General features: G+C 44.0%; 1 protein-coding gene across 1 annotated transcript in view; it reads right to left on the bottom strand.

The window, feature by feature from the left end:
- Nucleotides 1–26,691, bottom strand: part of LOC124554968 (ras-related protein Rab-4B) — a 104,611-nt gene that overhangs the window by 18,400 nt on the left and 59,520 nt on the right. Inside the window, exon 5 of the mRNA XM_047128700.1 lies at nt 6,953–7,048. Within this exon, the coding sequence (XP_046984656.1) occupies nt 6,953–7,048 (96 nt within the window). The remainder of the gene's footprint in view (nt 1–6,952; nt 7,049–26,691) is intronic.

The raw sequence follows: 26,691 nt of genomic DNA, 5'->3' as shown, positions 1-26,691 counted from the left end.
GCCCCACCTGTGCATAGTGCGGAGGATACCTCCTCTCCAACAGGTATCGTAAGTCTTCTCCAAATCGAAGAACACAGCTACCATTTGGCGCTTTCGCAAAAAGTTGTTCATGATGAACGTCGACAAGGTCACAAGGTGGTCAACAGCGGAGCGGCGTCGACGAAAGCCGCATTGAACATTGGTAAGTAGCCGTTGAGATTCAAGAATCCAAACCAACCGAGTGTTAACCATGCGCTCCATCACCTTACAGACACAGCCTGTAAGAACAATGGGGCGGTAACTAGAAGGAAAGTGTCTATCCTTCCCGGGTTTGGGTATGGGAACAACGACGGCCTCACGCCAACACATGGGGACCTGACCTTCGGTCCAGACGCGATTATAGGTACGAAGAAGAAAGCATTTGCCCGCTGGAGAAAGGTGTGTCAGCATCTAAACGTGAATGGTATCTGGCCCCGGAGCAGAGGACCAGGACAGTGCAAGTGCACGTTCGAGTTCCCGCATGGTAAAGGGGGCATTATAATCTTCCAGATTCAGCGAGTGGAAGGAAGGTCGCCGAGCCTCTTCTGCCTTTTTTCTGGGAAGGAAGGCAGGGTGGTAATGGGCGGAGCTTGAAACCTCCGCGAAAAAGCGGCCCAAGGCATTGGAGACATCCATAGGGTCCACAAGTACCCCATTACCTGAAGTCAGGCCAGGTATCGAGGAGTGGGCCTTAATGCCCGACAGCCAGTGCAGGCCACCACAGACGACAGAAGAGGGAGTGAAACTCTTAAACGAGCTTGTGAAAGAGGCCCAACAAGCTTTTTTGGTGTCTCTGATGACTCGACGACATTGCGCTCGGAGTCGTTTGTAATCAATGCAATTCGCCAGCGTAGGATGGTGGCGAAAGGTGCTTAAAGCACGTCGTCGAGCACAGATAGCGTCTCGCATCTCTGCAAGCCTCATTCCACCAGGGGACTGAAACCCGATGTGAAGAAGAGGTAGTAGAGGAATGGAACGTTCGGCAGCATTGATGATAACAGCCGTGAGGAAGTCGACCTGACTGTCACAGCTGAGAAAAATCTTGGCCCGGAAAGGTCGCCAGTCAGCTTTCTGTATGTTCCAGCTTGAGGGACGTGGGGATGGGATGTGGTGCAGGAGACGAACGACACAGGGGAAATGGTCGCTTGAATAGGTGTCAGAAAGGACATACCACTTGAACCGACAGGCAAGAGTGGTAGAACAGATCGAGAGGTCCAAGTGGGAGTAGGTATGAGTAGAGTCCGAGAGGAAAGTCGGGGCGCCAGTATTGAGGCAGACAAGATTGAGATGGTTGAAAACATCCACCAAGAGGGAGCGTCTCTGACAGGATGCAGGAGAACCCCAAAGGGGATGATGGGCATTGAAGTCGCCAAACAATAAAAAAGGCGGAAGAAGCCGAGCTATCAGGTGCATCATGTCAGCCCAACTAGCTGCGGATGACGATGGAGTGTAGACAGTACAAACAGAAAAAGTAAAGGAAGAAAGAGTAATACGGACAGCTATTGTTTGGAGTGGGGTGGTCAATGGGATGGGAAGGTAACAGACATCGTCCCAAACGAGCAACATGACCCCATCATGAGCTGGAATACCGTCCACAGGGGTTAGGTCAGATCGCTCGGAGGTATAGTGGGTAAAAGCAATACGGTCAGTTGGGCGTAACTTCGTTTCCTGGAGACCTATGACGAGCGGACGGTACAGGCGGAGGAGCAGTTGTAATTCCTCCCGATTAGATCGAATACCTCTTATGTTCCAATGTAACAGAGCCATCGCGAATCAGAGAAAGGGGGAACAAAACAAATGAAGAGCTGGTCACCTCGACGGCCGTGGAGGGCCAGGTTTCGAGGAAACATCGCTACAACCGTCGGGAGGCGGATCCTGTTCCATCGAGTCGTCGCTAGCTGCGGACACATTCCTGGGTTGCGCAGGAGGGGCAGCATCGTCCGCCGACGACAGGCCAGCTGAGCGCCTGGCAGCAGAGCATCCCAGCAAAACTGAGGACGGCCAGGAGCAGCGACTGTCGGATGGAGCATCAGATGAAACGCGCCGGGGTGGAGAGGGGGATAAATACTTCTTCTTTGAGGCCTTCTTGAAAGACCGATGAGTCACAGGGATGGTGGACTGTGGGGGCTGGACCCGAAGAAAGTCCTCACACTCGGGGTCCTTTTTTGAATGCCGGACCTCGGAAGCCAGAGTCCATAACGTTACCCCGATGGACGCCTGAGAAGGGGATCGCTTCTCAGGCGGCAGAGGAGGAGGAGGAGGAGGAGGAGGAAGGGTGGCCCCTGGGGCAGAGGGGGCAGGGGCTGCGAGGGAGGATGATTTGGAAGGGAGGGATTTGGGAGGTGGAGGCATAGACCCCGGATAGGGTGAGGAGGTGGAGGGGGGACAGAATAGGAGTGAGGATACTGCGGAAGGAGTGGACACGACCGAAGCAAATGACATTGTCAACATCACGGGATGGAGGCAGTCATATTTCTTCCTAGCCTCAGAATAAGATGGACGGTCCAAGGTTTTCAATTCTTGTATCTTCTTCTCCTTCTGATATGCGGGGCAGTCGAAAGATCTAGGCGAGGGGAGGCCAGGACAATTGACGCACCGAGGTGGTGGGGTGCATGTATGTCCCTCACGAAGAGGACGTCCACAATCGCCACAAAGGGGCTCAGCTTCACACAGTGACGACATGTGCCCGAAGTGCAAAAATCGAAATCATTGCATAGGAGGCGGGACGTAAGGTCGCATGTCGCACCGGTAGCACATCACCTTTACCTTCTCCGGGAGAACATCCCCCTAGAAGGCGAGGATAAAGGCCCCAGTGTCGACGCAACGATCTTTGGCGCTGCGCTGGACTCGCTGGACGAAACGCACGCCATGGTGCTCCAGGTAGGCCCTGAGCTCCTCATCAGATTGCAGCAGGAGGTCTTGATGGAAAATAATCCCCTGCGTCCTATTGAGTGCCAGATGTGGGACAATGGACACTGGGATGTCCCCTAGTCTGTCGTGTGCCTGGAGTGCCACCGACTGCAGTGGAGGTGGTCTTTATGAGAATGGACCCCGAACGCATTTTACTAAGAGCCTCGATTTCTCCGAAGATATCCTCGATATGCTGTACACAGAACATGGGCTTGGAGGTGGCGAATAAGGACATCACACACATCCGTGCCCGAGGCAGGATTCGAACCTGCGACCGTAGTGGTTGCGCGGTTTCAGACTGAAGTGCCTAGAACCGCTCGGCCACTCCGGCTGGCTAAGGTCTATGTGGCCAAGAGCAAATACTCATCAGACCAAATATTGGGGGGGGGGGGGGGGGTATTTCTCTGCTTGCCACGGAACCCTACATTCCTCCCATGGTGTAGGCAGGGAAGGTAACTTTTTAGAACTGGACGTCTCTGCATTAAAAGAGGACTTTCCTTTCACAAAGACTGTTGGGGCAGTATAGCCACCAGTGGAAGATAACTTCATCTGCTTCATTTGCATTTCATATGCAATGGTCCCACCCCCTCCAAACGGGGCCTCCCCCCATGGGTGCTACTCAGCCTTAGTAACGGCTAGCTGGCCAGTAATCCATTGCTTGGAGACCCTGTGCCCCCACAATAGGTACATACTCCTTGGCATATATGGGGGAGCTTTGCTTTCACCTCAGGCGCCAACAGTGTAATCCCTGCATGGTACGCAGGTACGAGGGAGGTTTGAAAAGTTCTCGCAACAAAATAGAAAAAAAGTACTTACATCACTGAAACTTTTTTTTGTTTTTCAATGTAGTCTCCTAGTACATTAATGCACTTGGTCCAACGATGTTCCAGTGTCTTGACCCCATCTGAAGAACGAGTTTCCTCCAGGCCTGCAAAATAGTTGTCAACTCCAACTATCAATTCTTTGTTTGAAGTGAATCTTCACCACTAAGAAAAATTTTCAGGTTTGGGAAGAGATGGAAGTCTGACGGAGCCATATTAGGTGAATAAGGTGGGGGTGGCAACACTTCATTCCGTAGTTCATGTAATTTTGCCTGGCGATCGCATGCATTTTTTGGTCCAGCGTCAAGAATTGCGGCAGATAATTTTTTCATTTCTAATTCTTCAGTTAAAATGTGATATACCCTTTCAGATGACAACTAACAAGCATGAGCAATTTCACGCACTTTCAATTGGCGATCCTCCATGACCATTTTGTTCATCATTTGCAATGATTTCTGGAGTAGAGACATCTGGGCTGACCATGTGTGGATCATCATCTAAGCTCTCCCGACCAAATTTAAATTCACTTGTCCACTTGGCAACAGTTGCATATGAAGGAGCATAGTCCCCCAGTGTATTATGGAAATCAGCATGAATGTTCCTTGCTATCATACCTTTCTTTATGAAGTACTTAATCACTGCTCAAATCTCAATTTTTGCCATCTTCGCAAATCACTACATGGGAATAACAACAGAGCCACATCACCGCCACCGCTCTCTTCCAAGAGCACTGATGTGGCATGTGTTTACAGGCAATAGTCCAATGAATATCACGAGAACAACTAGTCGCGCTAGCGCTGACCTCTCGTGGTGATTCCGAGAACTTTTCAAACCACACCCTCGTACATGTTGGAACACTCCATCTTTTTGAATTTTGTATTTGCTAAAACATTCAACAACTTTAAGAGCTTAAATCATTACATATGTTCAGACAATGAAGAATACAAACAGAAAGATCAGCAGCTATCGCAACCAACAACAAAGGAAGAAAATAAATAAAACTGGAAATAAAATTGGTAGCACTTGATGAGTATGAAACATGTTAAACCCATGTAAATTGAAAAAAAAAAAAAAAAAAAAAGGAAAAAAAATCTTCTGAAAGAAAATTAAATGGGAACTGCCAAAGACTTATTAGAAACCTCTCATGTATGTCACATAACTTTTTTAATAATTTACAATATGCATGTGACTTGAACTGTACAGGTAAAGAAGTAAGCTAACATCTGCATTAGAGGTCTGGCAGAGTACATTCTTTGACTTGTTGTAGATCTTCCCTCTTTCTTATCAATGTAAACACTGGCCTAGTCCCCTGTTTCTGCTTAAAACACACACTGTGATATAAGAAATAAACAGTCAATGGTAAGTTACAGGCACCAATCTTTCCCAATAGTAAGTTCAGACAACTTACATTTAGCGTGTGCAAAAGTGGTACACATTGGTAGGCTCAGAAAAATTGATTATTATATTAAAATGCACTAATTTTTGTGGAAATTATGACACCAATTCATGGCACAAATTAGGTGCATGACAGTGCACACATTATTAGAATTACACAATGATACATGATCTCCAATGTTGAGGGCCCAGCGTGGTGTGAAGTAATCACAGAGCCTCTAGAGGTCACACCAAATATAGAAGACATTGACAATCTTAAGACACTTGCATATGGTTTGTATGCGAGCCCTCAAACCATCAACAGTGGCTGCTGGGGGACTGTGAAGAACATGTTACCAATAAACCATATCCCACCCATGTTTGTTGGTTGGTATAACAAGTGAATATGCACGCCACAACAGCAATGGTGCACGATGTGTGCCTGCAAATTACCTGCTACATGTGGAAGGGCATCGCCCTGCAGAAATGCATATGGAATTTGCTGAAGGGGGCACACTATTTTGAATTATAAAACCTGCATATTGCTGTGGTTATTATACAGATTGCTCTCAGTATGTAAGACTCAAAATCATATGTTATATCCAATCTCAACACCAAGCAATAACACTTTGTTTTCATCTGCTATGCCACTCAACAATGCAGGCTACAAGACTGCAGTCACCATTATAGCAACAGACTGTCGTCACTACCACAGGTTAAAGCAGGGCTTGTCCAAAACACATTTTGCCACCTAAGCATGTCATAAAAGATGTTCATTCACCAAATGAAGCATCTGTAGTTTCTGAACAATGGAATCTCATGCACTGGGAAGCACGCCTCCAGTCTAATCTACAGAAGATGATGTCGCACCGCCAACAAAGACACATCTATGGTAGTTACAATATTTCAGTGGATGGTTCATTACAGGCATATAAAAAAGCAAACCATCATCCTATGTTTTGGTCAAATTTCAGGGTCAAATGCACATACTGTGCCTTTTGATTTCAATGGACTATACTGAACCTTGCTTTCATTCTTTCACTTTGTTTAGCAGTTCTTTGCAGACTAAGCCTGGTATAGCAATGGTCTTTCTGGCCACAAAAGAGAGAGAACAGTTGGGGCCCACATTTATAAATGTCATCTCTCTGCAATCTAAATTACTTATTATTGGTGCATAGTTCCATCCATCTCTCAAGTTTGGATTCACTTGGGCCATTCACTCTGTATGTTCCAATCTTCTTCAAACATTGATTTCTAAAAGTTTATGGTGCACTCTTAATCTGTCAGTAGTTAAGATGAATAAGCAGTTAGTGGAATAATGGCACATTTCTTATTTAGAATAGAAAAAGATGATTCCATGTAACAGGCTTTTGTAAATACCCATTCATGTCTGCAATAAGAAGATTCCATGTAACAGGCTTTTGTGAATACCTGTTCACATCTGCAGGACTCGGTCGTGACACATTTGTTTAATTTCTTTGTAGAGAAGTAGTTCTGTGTCATACAATAGCGGTACTGCAAACTTTATTAACACATATACACTTATAATGAAATGGAAGCCTGTCACTGTTAATAAATCTTGAAACTTATTAACCTCACCAACCTCACAACCCACTAGTTTTACTTCTGGAAACATACAAATTCTGATCCCTATCACTGATAACCTCTACCATCTGAAGCAAACAAGTAACATTAAAACTGTGGTTCCCATGCTAATTTTGTTGAATTTTTTTTTATCATGTGCTTTTACATATGAGGGAATACAATATAATTCAGGTGATCCATATAGACAATTTAAAATTATATGACAACATTATATGAATACATACCAGTCTCAATTTTTGCCAATATGGATTTTGAGCATTTAAGAAATGCTTCTTCAACATTTTCTCCTGTTCTGGCACTTGTTTCAAGAAACATCAGCTCTGAAACATTTCAAAGCCATTTTATTTTATTTGCAAAGCAGAAAATTTCTGACTTTTTGCTTTAACAAGTAATAATAATAATAATAATAATAATAAAGCATTATCACTGGCATGATAACTACTGAAAACTATTGAACTTCATTAACAACTAGAATCACAGTTGTACTGAAAGGGGGGGGGGGGGGGGGTTGGCAAACTGGGCAATTGCCCAGGCTGCAGGTTTTTTTAGGGGGCAGCAATATTTGGACAAAATTGTTTGAAAACCATGGACATCATACAAGTTCCTATACTTTAAATCTCCCACTCACATGGGTAAATTAACTGACACACATTAACAGTGCTGATTGGTTTCCATGCCATGTGCATATTCCTAAAATTTAAATATCCCACTTACCAGGGTATATTAGTTGACATACACATGCAGAAGGGTGTTACATAGTGTCATTTATTCTCTATATTAGTAGCAAAGGTAGGAAATAGTTTGATATAGTTATGTTAATTAGTTATTTTAATAACTTATGAGCGAATGTCCTCATACGTTTCATTTTTGATTGATAATTATGTTAAACTGTGTTTAAATGGAGTTAAGGTACATCCACACCAGTGTTGTTTTGTTAACTTCATCTGAACGGAACATCAGTCTCAGATACTGCCATAGTTGACGTCAACAATGAAGAAGCTGAGTAATCCTCAGTTGGGTCCCGAACGGCGGCTGGTCAACAGCTCATTATTGGCGCATTCATTGTTTTCCAGTAAGTAGATTTTTTTGTTATTGTTGGTCTGTGAGACCGTGTTCCGAAAATGTGCATTCTCTTCCCAGTCTGACAGATCGGGTGTTCCTAAAAGTGACAAGTTTTTGCCAGTCTCTCTGACTGCGTGTTCCCAAAGGTGGCATGTATTTGTTGGTCTTTTTGACCAGTGTTCCCCTCTTCCAAGAGTTTTGTTGTCTTTGTTGCAACATTTCATCAATTTGATTGGAAGAGACTCATGGGTTCAGCAGTAGAGGGTAGGAGGAGTCGGGGCAGACCAAGGAGAAGGTACCTGGATTTGGTTAAGAATGATTTTGAAGTAATAGGTCTAACATCAGAAGAGGCACCAATGTTAGCACTGAATAGGGGATCATGGATGAATTTTATAAGGGGGGCTATGCTCCAGACTGAGCGCTGAAAGGCATAATCAGTCTTAAATGATGATGATGATGATGATGATGATTGGAAGTTTTGCTTCTACACTACGGTTAATATTTTTGTATTCATAGCGAGACAAAAAACTGTAACAACTCCCATTTTAAGTTTTAAATTTAAGTATTCCGTTATTCACACACGTAATCCAATTTACTATGGAAACTTGTTACAGCAATAGAAATATCTCTATTAAAATTCATTAACATACATTTTTCCTGTTTTCCATACAGTTTTACAATGGAAGGTCTGAAATATGTTTCAAATTGGTTGAAAAAAATTGTAGCCTTTGCACTCTCTCAAGATTACTTTGAAGAATCTGACTCGGAAGTAGATTCAGATGAGTCATACATTCCGAATGAGGACCTTACTATCCTAGATCCTCATAATGAAACAGATAATGATGACTCTCCCAATGATGATGATCATGGTGATGAAACTATCTGATAATCCTTGAAGTAGAAAATACACCGTTCCGCGAAGAAATCGGAGAACAATGACAGCCTGACACAAGTTCTAGCGGAAGCAGACTTATCACTCCACAGCTGCCTACTGATGTTTCCAGCTCACCTATGTGTTCAGACCATGACAATCAAGATGAGAGTTGTCTTCCAGTTTCTTACTATGGCAGAAATAAATGTTTCACATGGTCATCAGTTCCTGTACATTCTAGGACATGAACAGCAGCATCCAACATCATAAAAGTACGACTATCCAATACACGAGGCCCTGCCCTCGCTGTGGGGAAAAAAAAACCAATGCCAGGTAAGTATGGCACCTTTTCTTTACCAACAACATGACTGAGACGACTGTAATTCATACCAATGAAAAGTTGGCGAAAATGTGTTCTGCTATTGAACTAAAGGAAAGTATAGCATACAAAGACACTAATTGAAGTGAATGCTGTGGTTGGACTCTCAGTTCTTAGCACCATATTCAGATCAGCAAGGGAGCCTATGAACTTAATGTTTTCCACTTCAGTCTTGGGCAGGCCAATTTTTCGACCAATTATAACAGAAAAGTGATTAAGAGTATTGCTTAGAGCATTGCAATTTGATGAATCAGGCACGAAGAAACAGAGGGAGAAAAATGATCCAGCTGCTGCTATTACGGAAACATTTAACAAGTAGATTCGGAACTGTCAGCAAATTTATACCCCTGGAGCACATTTGACAGTTAATGAAACTTTGGTGCCTTTCAGAGGGCGGGTTAAATTCTGTATATACACTATGTGATCAAAAGTATCCAGACATATTCAAAAACATACATTTTTCATATTAGGTGCATTGTGCTGCCACCTACTACCAGGTACTCCATATCAGTGACCTCAGTAGTCATTAGACATCGTGAGAGAGCAGAATGGGGCACACTGCGGAACTCACGGACATCGAACGTGGTCAGGTGATTGGGTGTCACTTGTGTCCTACATCTGTACGCGAGGTTTCCACAATCTAAACATCCCTAGGTCCACTGTTTCTGATGTGATAGTGAAGTGGAAACGTGGAGGGATACGTACAGCACAAAAGCGTACACGCTGACCTCGTATGTTGGCTGACAGAGACCGCCGACAGTTGAAGAGAGTCGTAATATGTAATAGGCAAACATCTATCCAGACCATCACACAGGAATTCCAAACTGCATCAGAATCCACTGCTAGTACTATGACAGTTAGGCAGGAGGTGACAAAACTTGGATTTCATGGTCGAGCGGCTGCTCATAAGCCACACATCATGCCGGTAAGTGCCAAATGACACCTCGCTTGGTGCAAGGAGCGTAAAAATTGGACCATTGAACAGTGGAAAAATGTTATGTGGAGTGACGAATCACGGTGCACAATGTGGTGATCCGATGGCAGACTGTGGGTATGGCGAATGGCCGGTGAAAATCAACTGCCAGCGTGTTTAGTGCCAACAGTAAAATTCGGGGACGGTGGTGTTATGGTGTGGTGATGTTTTCCATGGAGGGGCCTTGCACTCCTTGTTGTTTTGCATGGCACTATGACAGCACAGGCCTACACTGATGTTTTAAGTACATTCTTCCTTCCCACTGTTGAAGAGCAATTCAGGGACGGTGACTGCATCTTTCAACACAGTCAAGCACTGTTCATAATGCACGGCCTGTGGCGGAGTGGTTACGCGATAATAAAATCCCTGTAATGGACTGACCTGCACAGGGTCCTGATTTGAATTGTATAGAAAGCCTTTGGGATGTTTTGGAATGCCGACTTCATGCCAGGACTCACAACCAACATCGATACCTTTGCTCAGAGCAGCAGCACTCAGTGAAGAATGGGCTGCCATTCCCCAAGAAACCTTCCAGCATCTGACTGAACGTATGCCTGCGAGAGTAGAGGTTATCATCAAGGCTATGGGTGGGCCAACACCAAATTGAATTCCAGCATTACCGATGGAGGGCTTCACGAACTTGTAAGTCATTTTCACCTAGGCGTCCAGATACTTTTGACCACACAGTGTATATATGCCCAAAACACCCACAAAACAGCATGAAAGTCATGGGTCTGGCAGATGTACATAATGCATATAGTTAAAATGCTCACATCTACAGCAGCAAAGGATGCGATGGAGCCACACTTTCTGTAGCAGAAAATAAATTTAGCATCCTCACTCAATCTGTAATCCGTCCATCTAAAGGGCTGTACGGCACAAACAGAAATATCAGTTGTGATGACTGGTTTGTTCTTCAGAACTTGCTCAGGAGCCACTAGCTCACAATTTGACATTAGTTGGGGCACTACAAAGGAACAAACCCCAGATACCAGCCGAATTTCAAGCAACAAGCGCTTGTGAATTACGGCTTTACAAAAGACATGACCCTGCTTTCTTATGTCCCCCCCAAAAATAAGGCAGTCCTACTTCTATAGACAATGTATCATTCCAATTACACTGACGTTGCAAATGGTAAACTTGAAATCATATCTTTTTATAATGGCACAAAAAGTGGAACAGACACACTAGATATGGAGTGCAGTGTTGATTCTGCTAATCATAAAACAAGAAGGTGGCCATTGGCAATTTTTTATCACATAGTGGCCATGGCCAGATCAAACGCAAGTATTCTTTATGGACTTTTTGAAGAAACAAAAACCATATCACGTTTTGATTTCCTGAAAAGAGTCTGCTATATTTGGTCCACAATTTCGTGAAATCCTGACTGGCAACCTCCAACCCGCCTCAAGAGCTACGAAATATTATTTCATCTGTAGAGGAAGATGCAGCAAAAGAAAAACAAATTGTTAGCCAATGCAATACATTTTTAGTTTGAGTTGATAACACTCCATGTCCAACGGACATGCTTGAGAAAAGAAAAACTTGTCGATTTTGTCCATATCAAAAAAAGAGGAAAACTGCATACAAATGTATTTGTTGTGAAGAGCCAATGTGCTTGGAGTGTTCATGAAAAGTGTGCAAAACTTGTGCCATGAAAAATGAATGTTAAATTTTGTTGTTGCATTACTTGTGAGTATTCAGTTTCTTTACAAGTAATTGTCATAATGTTAAACACAAAAAGTTTCCAAACAAGTAAAATGTAAACAACCAAATACTGCAGACTGAAGTTCTTTCCAGCAATAATTTTGTATTTGTTGGTAACATAACAAATTTTATGGTTTAAAAACTTAGTATTATGTTTATTTATGCCTTAAGGATTGATAAAAACGATTTGGAACATTGAAAAATTCAAAAACAGGGAGAAAAATGTAGTTTATAAGTTCTAGCGGTCTAGGATACTGATGTTCCGCCTAACTGCCGAATAAAAGATGTTCTAGTTAGAGGGTTAATAAACTCTAAACAAAAGATATTCATGCTTTTTTCCCGTTCATAAATAAAACAATGTATTTTTGAAACTTTCCAGACAGTTTTATAAACAGATATTTTTAACTTTTTTGAGTCAAATGATGAAATAACTTATCGTAATTTTTTTTAACTTTCTTACATCGCACATGCATGTATAACAGCAGCAAGTAGCAGATGTACTCTTTATGATTTTCACATGGTTGACTAAATACAGTTTGCTTTAGTTCATTAAATCAAATGACATGTGAATAAGAAATGTAATAGGAAAACAAAAAATTCTTTGATGGATCTGATTCAGACACTGAAGAAATTAATGAATCTGATGAGATAACGATATCCTTCCTTTTGATTTTTGGATAAACTGATTGAAGAACTGAACGACAGAGTTTCTTCTTATAAGGACTTCAATGAACCATTTACATTTTTTGTCAAACATGAGTGAGCTAAGTCCACCTGAAATCTGGAAAGTGTCGTCCAGCCTTCAGCAAGTCTACAATTCAGTTCCTGAAGACTCAGTTTACACTCCGAAAGCTACATCTCTGATGTAAACAATAAAATATGAGTCATACTCTCTTCCAGAATGATGCAAGATGCTAAAAGGTAGCTACTTAGAAAATGTTTACCCAAATTTGAACATAGCTCTTCAAATATTCTTAAATACTCCTGCTTCCAGTTTCTCACAGAAAGATCATTTTCTGCTGTAAAACATGTAAATAATTATTTAACATCACAAAAAGAGAACTGTCATAGTTATCTTTGTGTCCTTGCAACTGAACCAGACCTGACAACAAAACTGGACTATGAGGAAATCATATGCTTGTCTGGAAATAACAGGGCAAGAAAAAACACTTTGTTATTTCACTGATCAGTGTTTTGCCTCTGGTATCTTTCCAAGTGTAATGTAAGTTGTTTGCACTGTTTCTATTTAATTTTAATGAAAGGGCACTTATAGTGTTTGCATTTACATTTACTGTGTGACACTTTATTAAGTTTTAACAAAATTATGGAAAGGATAGTTGCTACTTCAATATAATGGAGATGCTGAGTCACGTACAGGTACAACAAAAACACTGCCAAAAAATGAGCTTTCGGCCAAGAAGGGCTTTGTTGGAGATAGTGCATGCCTACACCCACACGCACACCCACACCCGCAATCACACACACATGACCACAGTCTTTGGCTGCTGAGGCCACAATGTTTTTTTTTTTTTTTTTTAAATAAAAGCATGGTTTCAGGTTTGCAACTCATAGTTAAGTATTACACACACAAAAAACATCCCCACATTTTAGACAAACTTATATAAATATCTGTATTTCAGGTTTTTTTTGGGGGGGGGGGGGAGGGGGGTATGGGGGGAGAGGACAACAGAGATTTTTGATCAGGGGCATCAGGAGTCCTAAAGTCAGGCCCTAATCAATGAGAAAATACATTGACTATAACAAGAAGAGGGGAAAATCTGATGGTAAAAGGTTCAAATGGCTCTGAGCACTATGCGACTTAACTTCTGAGGTCACCAGTCACCTAGAACTTAGGACTAATTAAACCTAACTAACCTAAGCACATCACACACATCCATGCCCGAGGCAGGATTCGAACCTGCGACCATAGCAGTCGCTTGGTTACAGACTGTAGCGCCTAGAACTGCACGGCCACTCCGGCCGGCTGATGGTAAAAGATTCTTAAGTATATCTTTGAATGATACACTGTAACACACGACCAATAAGGATACTTACTACAACCCTGTGTACAGACTATTACTCGAAATATGCTGAAGTCCCAATTATTTAAAATCACACAAATTCAAAACAACGATAAAGGCCGACACTTTTCGAAAAAATTCACTAGCAAACAAATTTCTGTTTCATTCCATTATTATTAGAAATACACACAAGTTATATAACTCACTTGGACACTGCAAAACTGCTCTGTACATACATACATCAGTACCATAATTGCCAGTAAAGCATGGACAGAACTTTTCAGTCTCTCTACAGTCAAATAGAACATATCTGTTATCCACCACCATCACGTTTTTCAGCCTTGTATGATTTACTGTTTGTTACAAATCTACTGCTATACCACAACAGCTATTACATAACTCACGATACTTTTTGCACATGGAAAAATTGGCCTTTGACTGAGAAGACTAAATATTTGACACAGTAACACTGTTGATGCACAAACCAAACAAATCCAGGCTTTTCAAATAGCAAATTTAATTCAATTGTTCACATACGCACAACATGTTTTCTTTAACCACAACTGTACACAGCTGGAGGTTTGGTCATTTGTGATTGTGTAAAATGGTGTTAGTAAAACAGAAAGTTATTCACAACCTGATACAAATTAGTACATTAATACTGTGCAATATGTTCAACATTTAATACCTCATCTCTGGATTGGTCTTTGATTGATGTTCCTGTGGAGTTCCATCAGAAACTACTAGAGTTACAAAAGTGTGTAAGTAAAATCATCCCTGTGGAAATACCAAAATTTCACTTCAAATTTGGTTTTCACACACATTTCTGTTCCTAAGTCAACCAATACACTAGTATTGGGGTTTATAACTGTATATACACCACATGATCAAAAGTATCCAGTAGATATTAATATGGCATGTATCCATCTTTTGCCTTCAGCTCTGTTGGGGAACCCTTTCAATGAGGTGTCTAAATGTCCACAGAGGAATAGCAGCCTATTCTTCCTCAACAGCTGAAACCAGAGAAGGTGCTGCGCAGTTTGATGTGTCACATCACGGATCGCGCGGCCCCTTCCGCCAGAGGTTTGAGTCCACCCTCAGGCATGGGTATGTACGTTGTTGTTAGTTTAAGTAGTCTAGGGACTAATGACTTCAGCAGTTCGGTCCCTTAGGAATTCATACAACACATTATACTAGCAGAAAAGGTAGTGATACTGCATGCTGGGCTCTTGAGCGAAATATATTATATAACTCATCCCAGAAGTGTTCCATTGGGTTCGGATTGAGACTCTGGGCAGGCAAGTCCCTAACAGGATGTTATTGTCCACAAACCATTACCTCCCAGATGCTGCTTTATGACATAGTGCAGTATCATGCTGATATAAACATTCATGATCTACAAATCGTTCCTCTACTGTACACAGTTCACAAAGCTGTAAAATGTGTTCCCTTCATTGCAATATGGGAACCACATCCTAACCAAGAAAGATAACCCCATATTGTAACACCACCTGCTCTCTACTTCACTATTGGAACTACATATATGATGGCAGGTAACATTCTCCAGACATACGCCAAACCCAAACCCTTCTACTGTACACTATTCTTTTTAACTCCCAATGTGCAGTCATTGTGACAGCTGGTTTGCTGGTAGCACTTTGGAACTCACAAGTGACTCCTCCTGCTGATTTCATGTGATTTTTATAACCATACTCTTCAATGCTTTATGGTCCCTGCCTGGTCTTTGTTCAGTTATGGTTGTTCCTTTGTGTTTATACTTCACAAACACATGAACGACAGTCAAACTTGAGCAGGTTTAGATGGGCTGAAATGTCCCTGATGGATTTGTTACTCAAGTGGTGTGTGTGTGTGTGTGTGTGTGTGTGTGTGTGTGTGTGTGAGAGGTATCACACTTATGCTGGCTTTCAAAGGATGGTCTGCAAAGCAAGTGTGTGGCTGTCAAGGGGAAACTCTGTGATGATCATCAATTCTACCAATTAGTGTTTGATGGGGAAATACCTATCATGATCCCATCAGCGCGAGCGATTAATATCTTTCTAGCATGGTCAGTCTCCTATACGATTGTTAGCTACAGTGCAGGAGTGATCTGAAGAACAGTATGAGATTTCTCATCTCATCCCACACTAGACCTCTGCCCTATTTAAATCATATGTGTGGGGACAAACCTGACCACATGAGAAAACTGGTCTGACCCTACATCAAGAACGCCTCTCCCCCCACCAATGACCTTTGGGATGATGCCCTAGCTGCCTGGGAGGAGGTGGCAGAAAATGAGAGTTTTATGACCCACCCTGCATACTTTTTGCCCTGGCGGAATGCAATGGTCATTTAAGTGGAAGACTTCTGGACTGCAAATTAAGTGAAGAAGAAACCACATGCTGAGTCCTTTTGAGGGCCAAAACAATCTTATTAAGAACCTTGAACTGTTTTTCCATCAATTTTGTATTTTCTACACATTAAACAAATTAATCAAATAAAACAAAAAAATAATTGCCGAAAGTGGGGTTCAATTCAAATCCTGCTATTGTGCAGTTGTTTATCGGCCTGTTGACTATATCATCAAACTGTGAAGTCCATATACTAAGTACTGCAATATTGAGGTATTTCTTATTATCGATCTGCCCTTGACTTCACCTCACAACGTCATGTTCCTTTTCTACATTTGAAATGCAAGGAATGTCACCGAGAAGATTTTCTTGAGTCTTCTTATAAGACGTGTGCTTTCTGCTAAGTGTCAATAAGGCATAAACTCCTTCAATTCCATACAAAATTACAGATTCCATTATGTTTATGAGCACTAATGTATGCTCTGTAAAGTGATTGGCTAATGTGGTATGTGGAGGGCATCTACGTCTACATACATACTCTGCAAACCACTGAAGTGCTTGGTAGATGTAGATGTAGATGATGATGATGATGATGATGATGATTTGAGGTCAGGGACGCTCAACATCGTGGGCACCAGCGCCCTGACGAAAAGTCAGCATGCCAATCTCATGAGTGGGGACGAAGGCTGTCCTCCCTTCCCCACCAATTTAGGGATAAGGCCTGACAGTTCACAAGATTTCACAACTTTTGTAACACTGGAAACAGTATCTGCATGGATGGTGGGCAGATCTCCATCAAGACTGAGGGCTGCCCTAATATCAGTACATAGGACACATGAGGCCAAAATATGCTGAACTGAAAGTGGCATGCCACAAACTTCACACAATGGTGGAAGCCATGTGTTAAAGGGCTACGTCCGATGCGCAGTCTGGTAAGCAGAATCTCCTTCCAGTGGTGAGGCTGACATGAATTCTGCCATGCCTTTGCAGTCAATCTGAGTTACTGCAGTTTGTTTTCTGTCATCTGCAACCATTCAGTCTCCCACTGACACTTAATGTGTCTGTCAGAAAATGAGATGATGGCATGCAAAGGGATGAGATAGTGACGGACAGCACCATCCCGACATGCTTCCTTGATGGCTTTGCCGGCCATGTCGTTTCCCTGTATCCTGATGTGGCAAGGTACCCATCAAAAGTTCACCTCCTTGCCATGGTGTTGGAGCCACTGTAAGGAGTCATGGATGAGCTTAATCAGCTGGCCTACTGGATACAGTTGGTGCAGTGCTTGCAGTGAACTAAGTGAGTCGGAACAGACAAGAAATCTTGTATGGTGATGTCTGTGAATCCTTTCCAGTGTCATCAGAATGTCGTATAATTCTGCATTATAATTTGTAAATTGTTCGGGAAGACACACTTTAAAAACCCAATCAGGGAAAACAGCAGAACATCTGAGGACATTCTCTTGCTGGGATCCCTCTGTCTAAACAATGATAAAACTGTGGTACGTACATAAAATGGACAAAAACAAAGCTATAAAAACATAATCTGGAGTACAAGTTTTTTTTTTGTAGTGTGTAAAGTTTAAAATCACTTTGAGCCTTTGAAGACACCAAGGCAGCAATGTTGATTCATCACTGGCTGTGTATTTTGATGCCTGACAGATCCAAATCCTTGAGACAATCTGTAGCACATATCCTAAATGGCTTGGTTGCACGGGGCCAATTCCTGAACAACCATTCAAAGATGGGTTGGACCACTGCACTAAATGCCAATGACTGAGGTGACGCTGAGATTTTCAGTGCCTGTCAAGCCAAAAGGACACAGTGCCGAATCCAGAGTGGTGATTCACCAGCCTCTGCACACAGACTCTGAACTGGGCTGGTCCGGGAGGCTCCAGTCGATATCCAAATACCCTCATAGTGGACAGCATCTAGCACCTTGAGGTAGGAAGTATGGGCTGATCCGTAGACCACACTGCCATTAGCTAAATGTGATCAAACAAATGCCCTATACAACTGCACGAGGTGGGACCCTCCGCTAAGGCACTACAAAATATCCAATGACTGGAAGCCCTTTGTTCATAGATCATTCAGGTATGGGAGCCAAGTTAATTTCAAGTCAAATAATAAACCCAAAAAATGCACATTTTCTTGAAAACGTAAACTATTGTCCCCCATTGCGAGCACTGGCTGGTTAAAACTTTGACTCCCACAGCACATTGTGTGCATTGAAGTCCACCACAAGGAGGAACGGGCACAGGAGTGCCTAGAAGAGTTCTGTCGGTGCTTCTGCATCCAAAGCATCATTAGGTGGAAGATACAAAGAACACACTGTGATATTAAAGGGTACTAGAACTTTCACAGAAATTTTTTGTATGGTAGTGGTAAGAGGGACTGGAGAGGAGAGCATCTGTCATCAATGAGAACAGTCACTCCATCTTTAGCCCTGTCTCCAGTAATATCGTCCTTCCTGTCTGGGTGGTAACCCCGCAATGCAGGCGTGTTGGTGACTTTAAGACACGTTTCTTGTAAGAAGATGCAGAACAGTTTCTCCTGGACCAGGAGCTGTAATTATTCCAAATGTGAGAGACATTCATTTAAATTCCACTGAAACACAAAAGTCCTTGTGGAAGCCACTGTTTAGTGAAGGCTGTTTGTGTCTTTCTTCCTTGGAGGTGTTGACATACCGGGGAGGTCAAGGAGAATGTTAGCTGGTTCCTGGCCCTCCAGTTACTCCGACTGGAAGTCCATACCCTAAAGAGCATATGTTGGTTGGTTAGTTTAAACGAGAGGGGAAGGGATCAAACTACGAGGTCATCGATCCCTTGTTCCTAACAAAACAATGCCACAAGTGTGAGAATAAAACAGATGAGACATATAACACAAAACGGAAAGAAAGGAAAAACCACAAGAACGCAGGAAATCCAATGAACACTAAAAGGACCAAAAGAGGACAAGAAAACAACAGAGAGATGCTAGAAACAGAAGAGAGTAAAACAAGAAAGCAGATTACAGTGGCTGGCCAACCATGAGAATAAAAAGGAGAAGCCAGCCACACTGCAACACATTAAAACCTTCACCCCAAAAGCACAAGGGTGGAGGACACAGAGGGACAAAGGACATGTGCTAAAACTTAGATGAAATGATAAAACCCACCCTCACAAATAAAATGTAAACCTAAATCAGCCAATGAGGCATTGTCAGATAAAATGAGTGGCAACGAGTCCGGTAACCCAAGATTTCGACGCTGGTCAGTCAAAGTGGGACAGTGCACCAGAATATGGGCCACTGTCAACAGGGTGCCGCACCAACACTGAGGTGGGTCTTCAAGGAGCAGGAGGTAACCATGGGTCGCCCAAGCGTGGCCAATGTGGAGCCGGCAGAGTACAACTGATTCCCTGCAAGAGGCCCGCATGGAAGACTTTTACACATTTGTAGTCTTTTTAATGACACGCAGTTTGTTCTGCATACTGTTATGCCATTCTATCTCCCAAAGTCAAAAAACACTGTGGTGCAAGTCAAAACGCAGGTCAGGTTTAGAGATTCCCATCTCCAGAAGCGGTTTCTGCGTAGCTGTTTAGCAAGCCTAGGGGCAAGTTCGTTGTCTGGGACTCCGATGTGACCTGGGGACCAGAAAAACACCACTGATTGAATGGACTGTTACAGGGCATAGATGGACTCCTGGATGGTCGCTATCAAAGGATGACGAGGGTAGCACTAGTTGACAGCTTATAGGCTACTCAAGGAGTCAGTACACAGAAGAAACACTTCCACAGGGCATGAACAGATGTGCCCAAGAGCACGAGATATAGCCACCAGCTCGGCAGTGAAAACACTGCAGCCATCGGGCAAGGAATGCTGTTCAATATGTCCTCCATGGACATAAGCGAAGCCAGCATGAGCATCAGCCATCGAGATGTCAGTGTAAACCACTTCATGGCCTTGGTACTTGTCAAGAATCGAGGGGAAGTGGCAGCGGAGAGCTACGAGGTTAACTGAGTCTTTAGGCCATGTGAAAGGTCCAGGCAAAGCTGCGGCCTAGGTGTACACTATGGAGATGTATGTGAATGGACCTCAAGTATAGGTGGTAAAGGCAAGGACTCCAGATCAGAAAGAAGGGATCGGACACGAACTGCAATTGAAAGCCCTGACCTGGGCCGCCGATGCGGGAGTTGAACCGCTGTGGGTGGGAAAAGGAGACGGTAATTCGGATGCGCAGGAGAACTATGAACGTGTGCAAAACAACTGGCCAGCAGTTGTGCACGCTTAACCTGCTATGGAGGCACTCCGGCTTCCACAAGGACGCTGGATTGGGCTCATCCTAAAAGCTCCTGTCATTAGGCGAATGCCACAGTGGTGCACTGAGTCGAGTTAACGCAACGCTGAGGGTGCCGCCGAACCATAAACCAGACTCCCATAGTCAAGGCAGGATTGAACAAGGGCTCTGTAGAGCTGCAGCAGTGTAGAGCAATCTGCAACCCAGTTGGTGTTGCTCACGTAGCAGAGGGCATTGAGGTGCTGCCAGCATTTCTGCTTAAGCTGATGAAGGTGGGGAAGCCAAGTCAATTGGGCATCGAAAACCAGTCCTAAGAATCGATATGTCTCCACTACAGTGAGTGGATCATCATTCAGGTAAAGTTCTGGTTCTGGATGAACGGTACGGCAACAACAGAAGTGCATAACACACGACTTTGCGACCGCAACTGCAAACCATGGGCTAGAGCCTATGACTGCCCCTTGTGGATGGCTCCCTGTAGGCGCCGCTCAGCAACACTAGTACCGCTGGAGCAGTCTGAAATGCAGAAATCGTCTGCATAGACAGAAGGCGAGACGGACGGCCCTACAGCTGCTGCTAGACCATCAATGGCTACTAAGAATAGAGAGACACTCAATACAGAGCCCTGCGGGACCCCATTCTCCTGGATACGGGGGGAACTATGTGAGGCATAAACTTGGATACAGAAAGTATGAAGGAACGGGATTGGGCCTTGGAGACCCCACTCGTATAGTGTGACAAGGATATGATGTTGCCAGGTCGTGTCATGTGCTTTTTGTAAATCAAAAAAGACAGTAACCAGGTGTTGGCATTGGGGAAAGGCCGTTTGGATGGCAGCCTCTAAGGACACAAGATTATCGGTGGTAGGGTGACCCTGGAGGAAGCTGCCCCGACATGGAGCCAGTAGGTCATGTGACTCCTGGACCCAACCCAACCGCCGACACACCGTACGTTCCAGCACATTACAAAGAGCAGTGGTGAGGCTGATAGCTATCCACATTAAGTGGGTTTTTACCAGGTTTGAGCACCGGAATGATGGTGCTCTCCCGCCATTGTGACAGAAAGATGCCATCGCACCAGATCCGCGGTTGAAGATGACGAGATCTCGCTTGTAGTCAGATGAGAGATGTTTAATCATCTGACTGTGGATCAAATCTGGTCCAGGAGCAGTGTCGGGGCAATGTGCAAGGGCACTGAGGAGCTCCCACTCTGTAAACAGGACATTATAAGATTCACTGTGGCATGTAGTAAAAGAGAGGACTTTCCCTTCCAGCTGTCATTTGGGAGTGCGAAAGGCTGGGAGGTAATTCTCTGATGCAGTGGCTCGAGCCTAGTGCTCAGCAAAGTGCTCAGTAATTACGTTTGCATCGGTAGATAACACGCCAGTTATGTTAACACCGGGAATACCTGTTGGGGTCTGGTGCCCTAAAACACGTTTGATCTTTGCCCAGACTTGGGAAGGTGACGTGTGGCACCCAATGGTTGACACATGTCTTTCCCATCACTTCTGCTTCCGTGGTTTGATAACTTGGTAAATGCGAGTATGGAGCCGTTTAAAGGATATGAGGCGCTCCAGGGAAGGGTGCCACTTACGCCATTGTAGAGCTCACCGACACTACTTAATTGATTCAGAGACTTCCGGCGACAACCAAGGGACTGCCCTTCACAGGGGGCACCCTATAGAGTAACACCTGTTGTTGTCATCTGCTTAACAATCACATCGATGTTCCCATGTGGGGAGATTCAATGGTGACAGCAGAGGTGAAAGTTTCCCAGTACACCCTGTTTAAAGCCCATCTGGACAGGTGTCCATAGGCCTGACGACGGGGCAATGAAAGGAAGATGGGGAAATGGTCACTACCACACAGGTTGTCATGTGCTCTCCAGTGGATAGATAGGAGAAGTCCTGGGCTGCAAATTGATAAATCAATGGCCCAGTAACTACCACGAGCCACACTGAAATGTGTGGCAGCCCCAGTATTTAAGAGGCAGAGGTCGAATTGAGACAGTAAAGTTTCAACATCTCTGCCTCGGCCAGGGTGTCGCTGTAGAGCTCGCCAACGCTCCTTAATTGCTTCAGCAACTTTCGGCGACCACCAAGGGACTGCCTTATGCCTCGGGCACTCTAAAGAGCGATGGATCACGTTTCTGCTGCAGAAACAATTGTTGTAGTTATCTGCTCAACCATCACATCGATGATACCGTGTGGGGGAGATTCAACGGTGACAGCAAGAGGTGAAAGTTTCCGAGTCCGCCTTGTTTAAAGCCCATCTGGGAAGGCGTCCATGGGCCTGAGGGGCAGAGACAGGAAGATGGGAAAGTGGTCACTACCACACAAGTCGTCATGTGCTCTCCAGTGGATAGATGGGAGAAGACCTGGACTGCAAAGTGATAAATTAATGGCCGAGTAACTACCATGAGCCACAATGAAATGTATGGCGGCCCCAGTATTTAAGAGGCAGAGGTCGAATTGAGACAGTAAAGTTTCAACACCTCTGCCTCGGCCAGCAAGCACGATGCTACCCCAAAAGGGGTTATGGGTGTTAAAATCTCCCAAAAGTAGGAAAGGTTTAGGGAGTTGATCAATCAGTGCAGCTAACACATTCAGGGGTACTGCACCATCTGGAGGAAGATATGCATTGCACACAGTTATTTCCTGTGTCGCTCTTCGCCACAGCTTCAAGAGGGATTTGAAGGGGCACAGTTTCACTACAGACTGAGTTTAGGGCATAAATGCAAACTCTACCTGACACTCGATTATAGTCGGTACGGTTCCTGTAACATCCCTTATAGCTGCAAAGGGCAGGGGGTCCGCATTGCCGGGAATCAGGTTTCTTAGAGGGCAATGCAGAAAGCAGGTGGAAAGCTTAACAGTTGCCGTACCTCAGCCAGGCGGTGGAAAAAACTGCTGCAGTTTTGCTGGAGGATGACATCATCATGAGACTGGGAAGGCTGGAACATTCAATGAGGCAGTTTACGCCTCAGTGTCACCTGCTGCCACCAACTTATTGCCTGAGCAGTCTATATCCATTGTGTCTGAGGGTCCGGCGAGATCTAAGTTCTCAGCAGATGCCAGAATCTCCACCTCATCCGCAGATGCAGAGCTTGTAGGTAGCAGTGGTATGGGTGCCACCACAATTCCCTTGGTCTTGGGGAACTTCTTTTTGGATTTCTCTCGCTGTTCCTTGTGTTTCCCTGACTGGGAAGACTTCACTGGTTCAGTCTCTGGGACTGAGGATGAATGTGAAGCCCTGCAACCAGCTGCTTTTGGGCTTTTCAGTCACTGGCGGGTGTCATCTTTCCCACTAGCAGAAACCTGGGAAGGGTGTAACCCAAGGGACTCCTTCCTAGTAAGAGCAGCCAAAGAAGTTGTACACTTCTCTGGCTTAGAAGTGGGGACAGACATCCCTGATGGTTGAGGGGGTGTTATTCTTGAAGTTGGTGGTGCGGGAGCAACAGGGAGGGAAGTGCCCCCCACTATCAAGAGGGCGGGTGTGGTCTTCTGGCTCTGAGAGGTGGCTGCGGTTGGCGGAGCTGATGGGGCTAGAACTGTTGTAGCAGCGCCGTAAGGCGATGTCATGTGTACAGCATGTAGGCATTCAAATTTCCTCTTAGCCTCAGAGTAGGTCAGTTGGTTCAGGGTTTATTACTCCATGATTTTTCTTTCCCTCTGGAGAATCCTGCAGTCTGGCGAGGAAGGCAAATGGTGCTCTACACAGTTGACACAGATGGGAGGCGGGGCACATGGAGTATAGCGATGTCATGGGTGTCCGCAATCTCGATATGTGATGCTGGAAGTACAGCGGGATGACATATGACCGAACTTCCAACATTTAAAGCACCGCAGTGGGGGAGGGATATAGGGTTTTACATTACAGCGTTAGACCATCACCTTGACCTTCTTGGGTAATGTATCATCCTCTAAGGCCAAGATGAAGGCACCGGTGGCAACCTGATTATCCCTCGGGCCCCGGTAGACATGCCAAACAAAATGTACATCTTGCTGTTCTAAATTGGCATGCAGCTCATCGTCGGTCTGCAAAAGAAGGTATCTGTGAAATATTATATCCTGGACCATATTTGAGCTCTTATGAGGCGTGATGGTTACAGAAACTTGTCCTCTATATGCTCAACAAAATACTGAGGCTTCATCATCATAAAAGATTCCCCATCAGCTCTCCAACATACAAGGTACGGAGCCAAGTAAGAGCCGCTGCCATCCTTAGCCTGATGTTCTAAGGTGTGGCCAGCGAGGGGAACGATGTGTGTCCATACTTCTGTGCACTGAATTGAGCCCGTGAACATTTAGAGACTGCTGGTGTTGGACCACCAGCAAGAGATAATGTACTACGCTTCATCGCTTGTCATCTACCCTGATGCCACCCACTCTGAACAGGGGCCCTCCCCACAGGCGCCACCCAGCCGCAGCAAAGGCCACCTGGCAGGATGACCATTGCCAAGAGTCCTGATGCCCCAGGGGGATGGGCATCTACCCCTCGGTTTATGAGGGGAGTTAATGGCACAGGCATCAGCAGAGCGATCCCTGTGTTGTCAGGGGGCTACAACCAACAGGGCACACGGTGGCCCCACCACAAGGGACTGGCTATTGTGCTGGATATCAGGTGCAACCAAGCAAACAAGTCCATTATCATCGTCAGCATAGAAAACGATACTGCATAGTTGATGGAAAAATACACACCCAGGAGGGTGACCTCATCCCACAGTTGGATAATGAGCAGAAGTGCAGATCCACATCGCTGAAGGATGCAAAAGGTCTCAGCGCATGATGGACACGATGTACCATGTAAGGCACCTTTACCCAATTGGCTTGCTCTTCAGGAAAATTTTGAAAAAAATTGAGGTCAAACCCTACAGGGGACCATCACAAAGGCCGAAAGTGTGAGACACTCTTTAGTCGCCTCTTACGACAGACAGGAATACCTCGGGCCTATTCTAACCGCTGGTCGCGCAGGGAGGTAAAGAGCATAGTCCCCATCAGAGAGGGAGTGAGCTAGCCGATTCAAAGGTTTAAGTACCACTTTCTTGGTCTTGGAACTACTTTTTAAAGGATGGTTTTCTTTATTTATTGGATGAGGTTGTTGCTTGAGTTGTGGTATGGCTTAGTTGGCTTCTGATGGTTGTTGGCTTTATTCAAAAACATGTTTGCAAAGCCAGCCCTTAATTAATTTCAAAGTAATTAACAGTTTTGTCAAAAGTATTGTTTGCATAACGATATTTGTTAATTTCATCATTTAAACAAATAATTTGGCTTACCCTTGTAGTAGAAGAAACTGTTAAAAACAACTAATTTTTTGATGTATTCAGTTAATTTAATGAGTTAAATTTTAATTGTAATTTCTGTAAATTAAACTTCGAACAATGTGTGGTTTCAGCACCTATTATTGTGAGGATATATAAGGGATTTTTGGTCCCGAGACAGTCACTCCATGACTGAGTTTCAGAAGAGAAAACTGTGTTGGTTACAACAACAACAATGCTTCAACTGTACTGTGAAATAAGTGTTACACAATTAGGCCGTGTGTTAAAACAATGACAGTGATCCATATGTACCTTTCTATTCTTCAAGAACTGTGAACTTTGTGGTTAGGTTTTTACTGCTCATAGATGTTCAACAGGAAACTATTGTAGCAATATGTGGATGTTCGCCTGTAACCTATTAATGAGGCTTATCGAAAGTTAAACAATAGTGCACTGGCCATATAACTGTGTATTACTGGGGAATTGTGAACTGTGAAAGTAAAGTACTGTAAACGCAAATGTGCACCTGTCGGCTACATCATTTGAAGTAGTCAGTGGTGTACTTCCACAACCCATTTTTCAGCCAGTGTAGCAACGCAGTATGTCAACACTGAGGACAACAAATGAAGAAATAAAGAAGGTGAATGTCGTCACAAGCAGTTTACACATTTGGGAGAAAATGTACAAGAACTGCCTGATTTGTGAGAAGAGCCTCCACAATTGCCACCTGTAGTCCTCCCACTACATCCCACAGTGGTATGGCCAAATCTTTGACATCTGAAGCATCGCATTGGGTTAGGAACATACGGGTTATCCTTAGGATGGATATGGTTTGCAAGGATATGTTCTGATAATTCCAGAGTACTAAACATTAGAATAAATGTTGCTGATTTTTCCAATTTGCCATTGACTCTCCTCATATAATCCTGCACTTCCGTGACGCCAATATTTTTCCATTCTTCACGTAACTCTGTGGGGTCCACCTCCACTATATTGGAGCAGGTAACCACACCCTTAACGTTAGTAGGGGTGTTTTGCAACTCAGCCTCAACTGTGTATTCGCCTAAG

The sequence above is a fragment of the Schistocerca americana genome, chromosome X (genome assembly GCF_021461395.2).
Source record: "Schistocerca americana isolate TAMUIC-IGC-003095 chromosome X, iqSchAmer2.1, whole genome shotgun sequence".
NCBI classification, from domain to species: Eukaryota; Metazoa; Arthropoda; class Insecta; order Orthoptera; family Acrididae; genus Schistocerca; species Schistocerca americana.
This window is presented reverse-complemented; position numbering and strand designations above follow the sequence as displayed.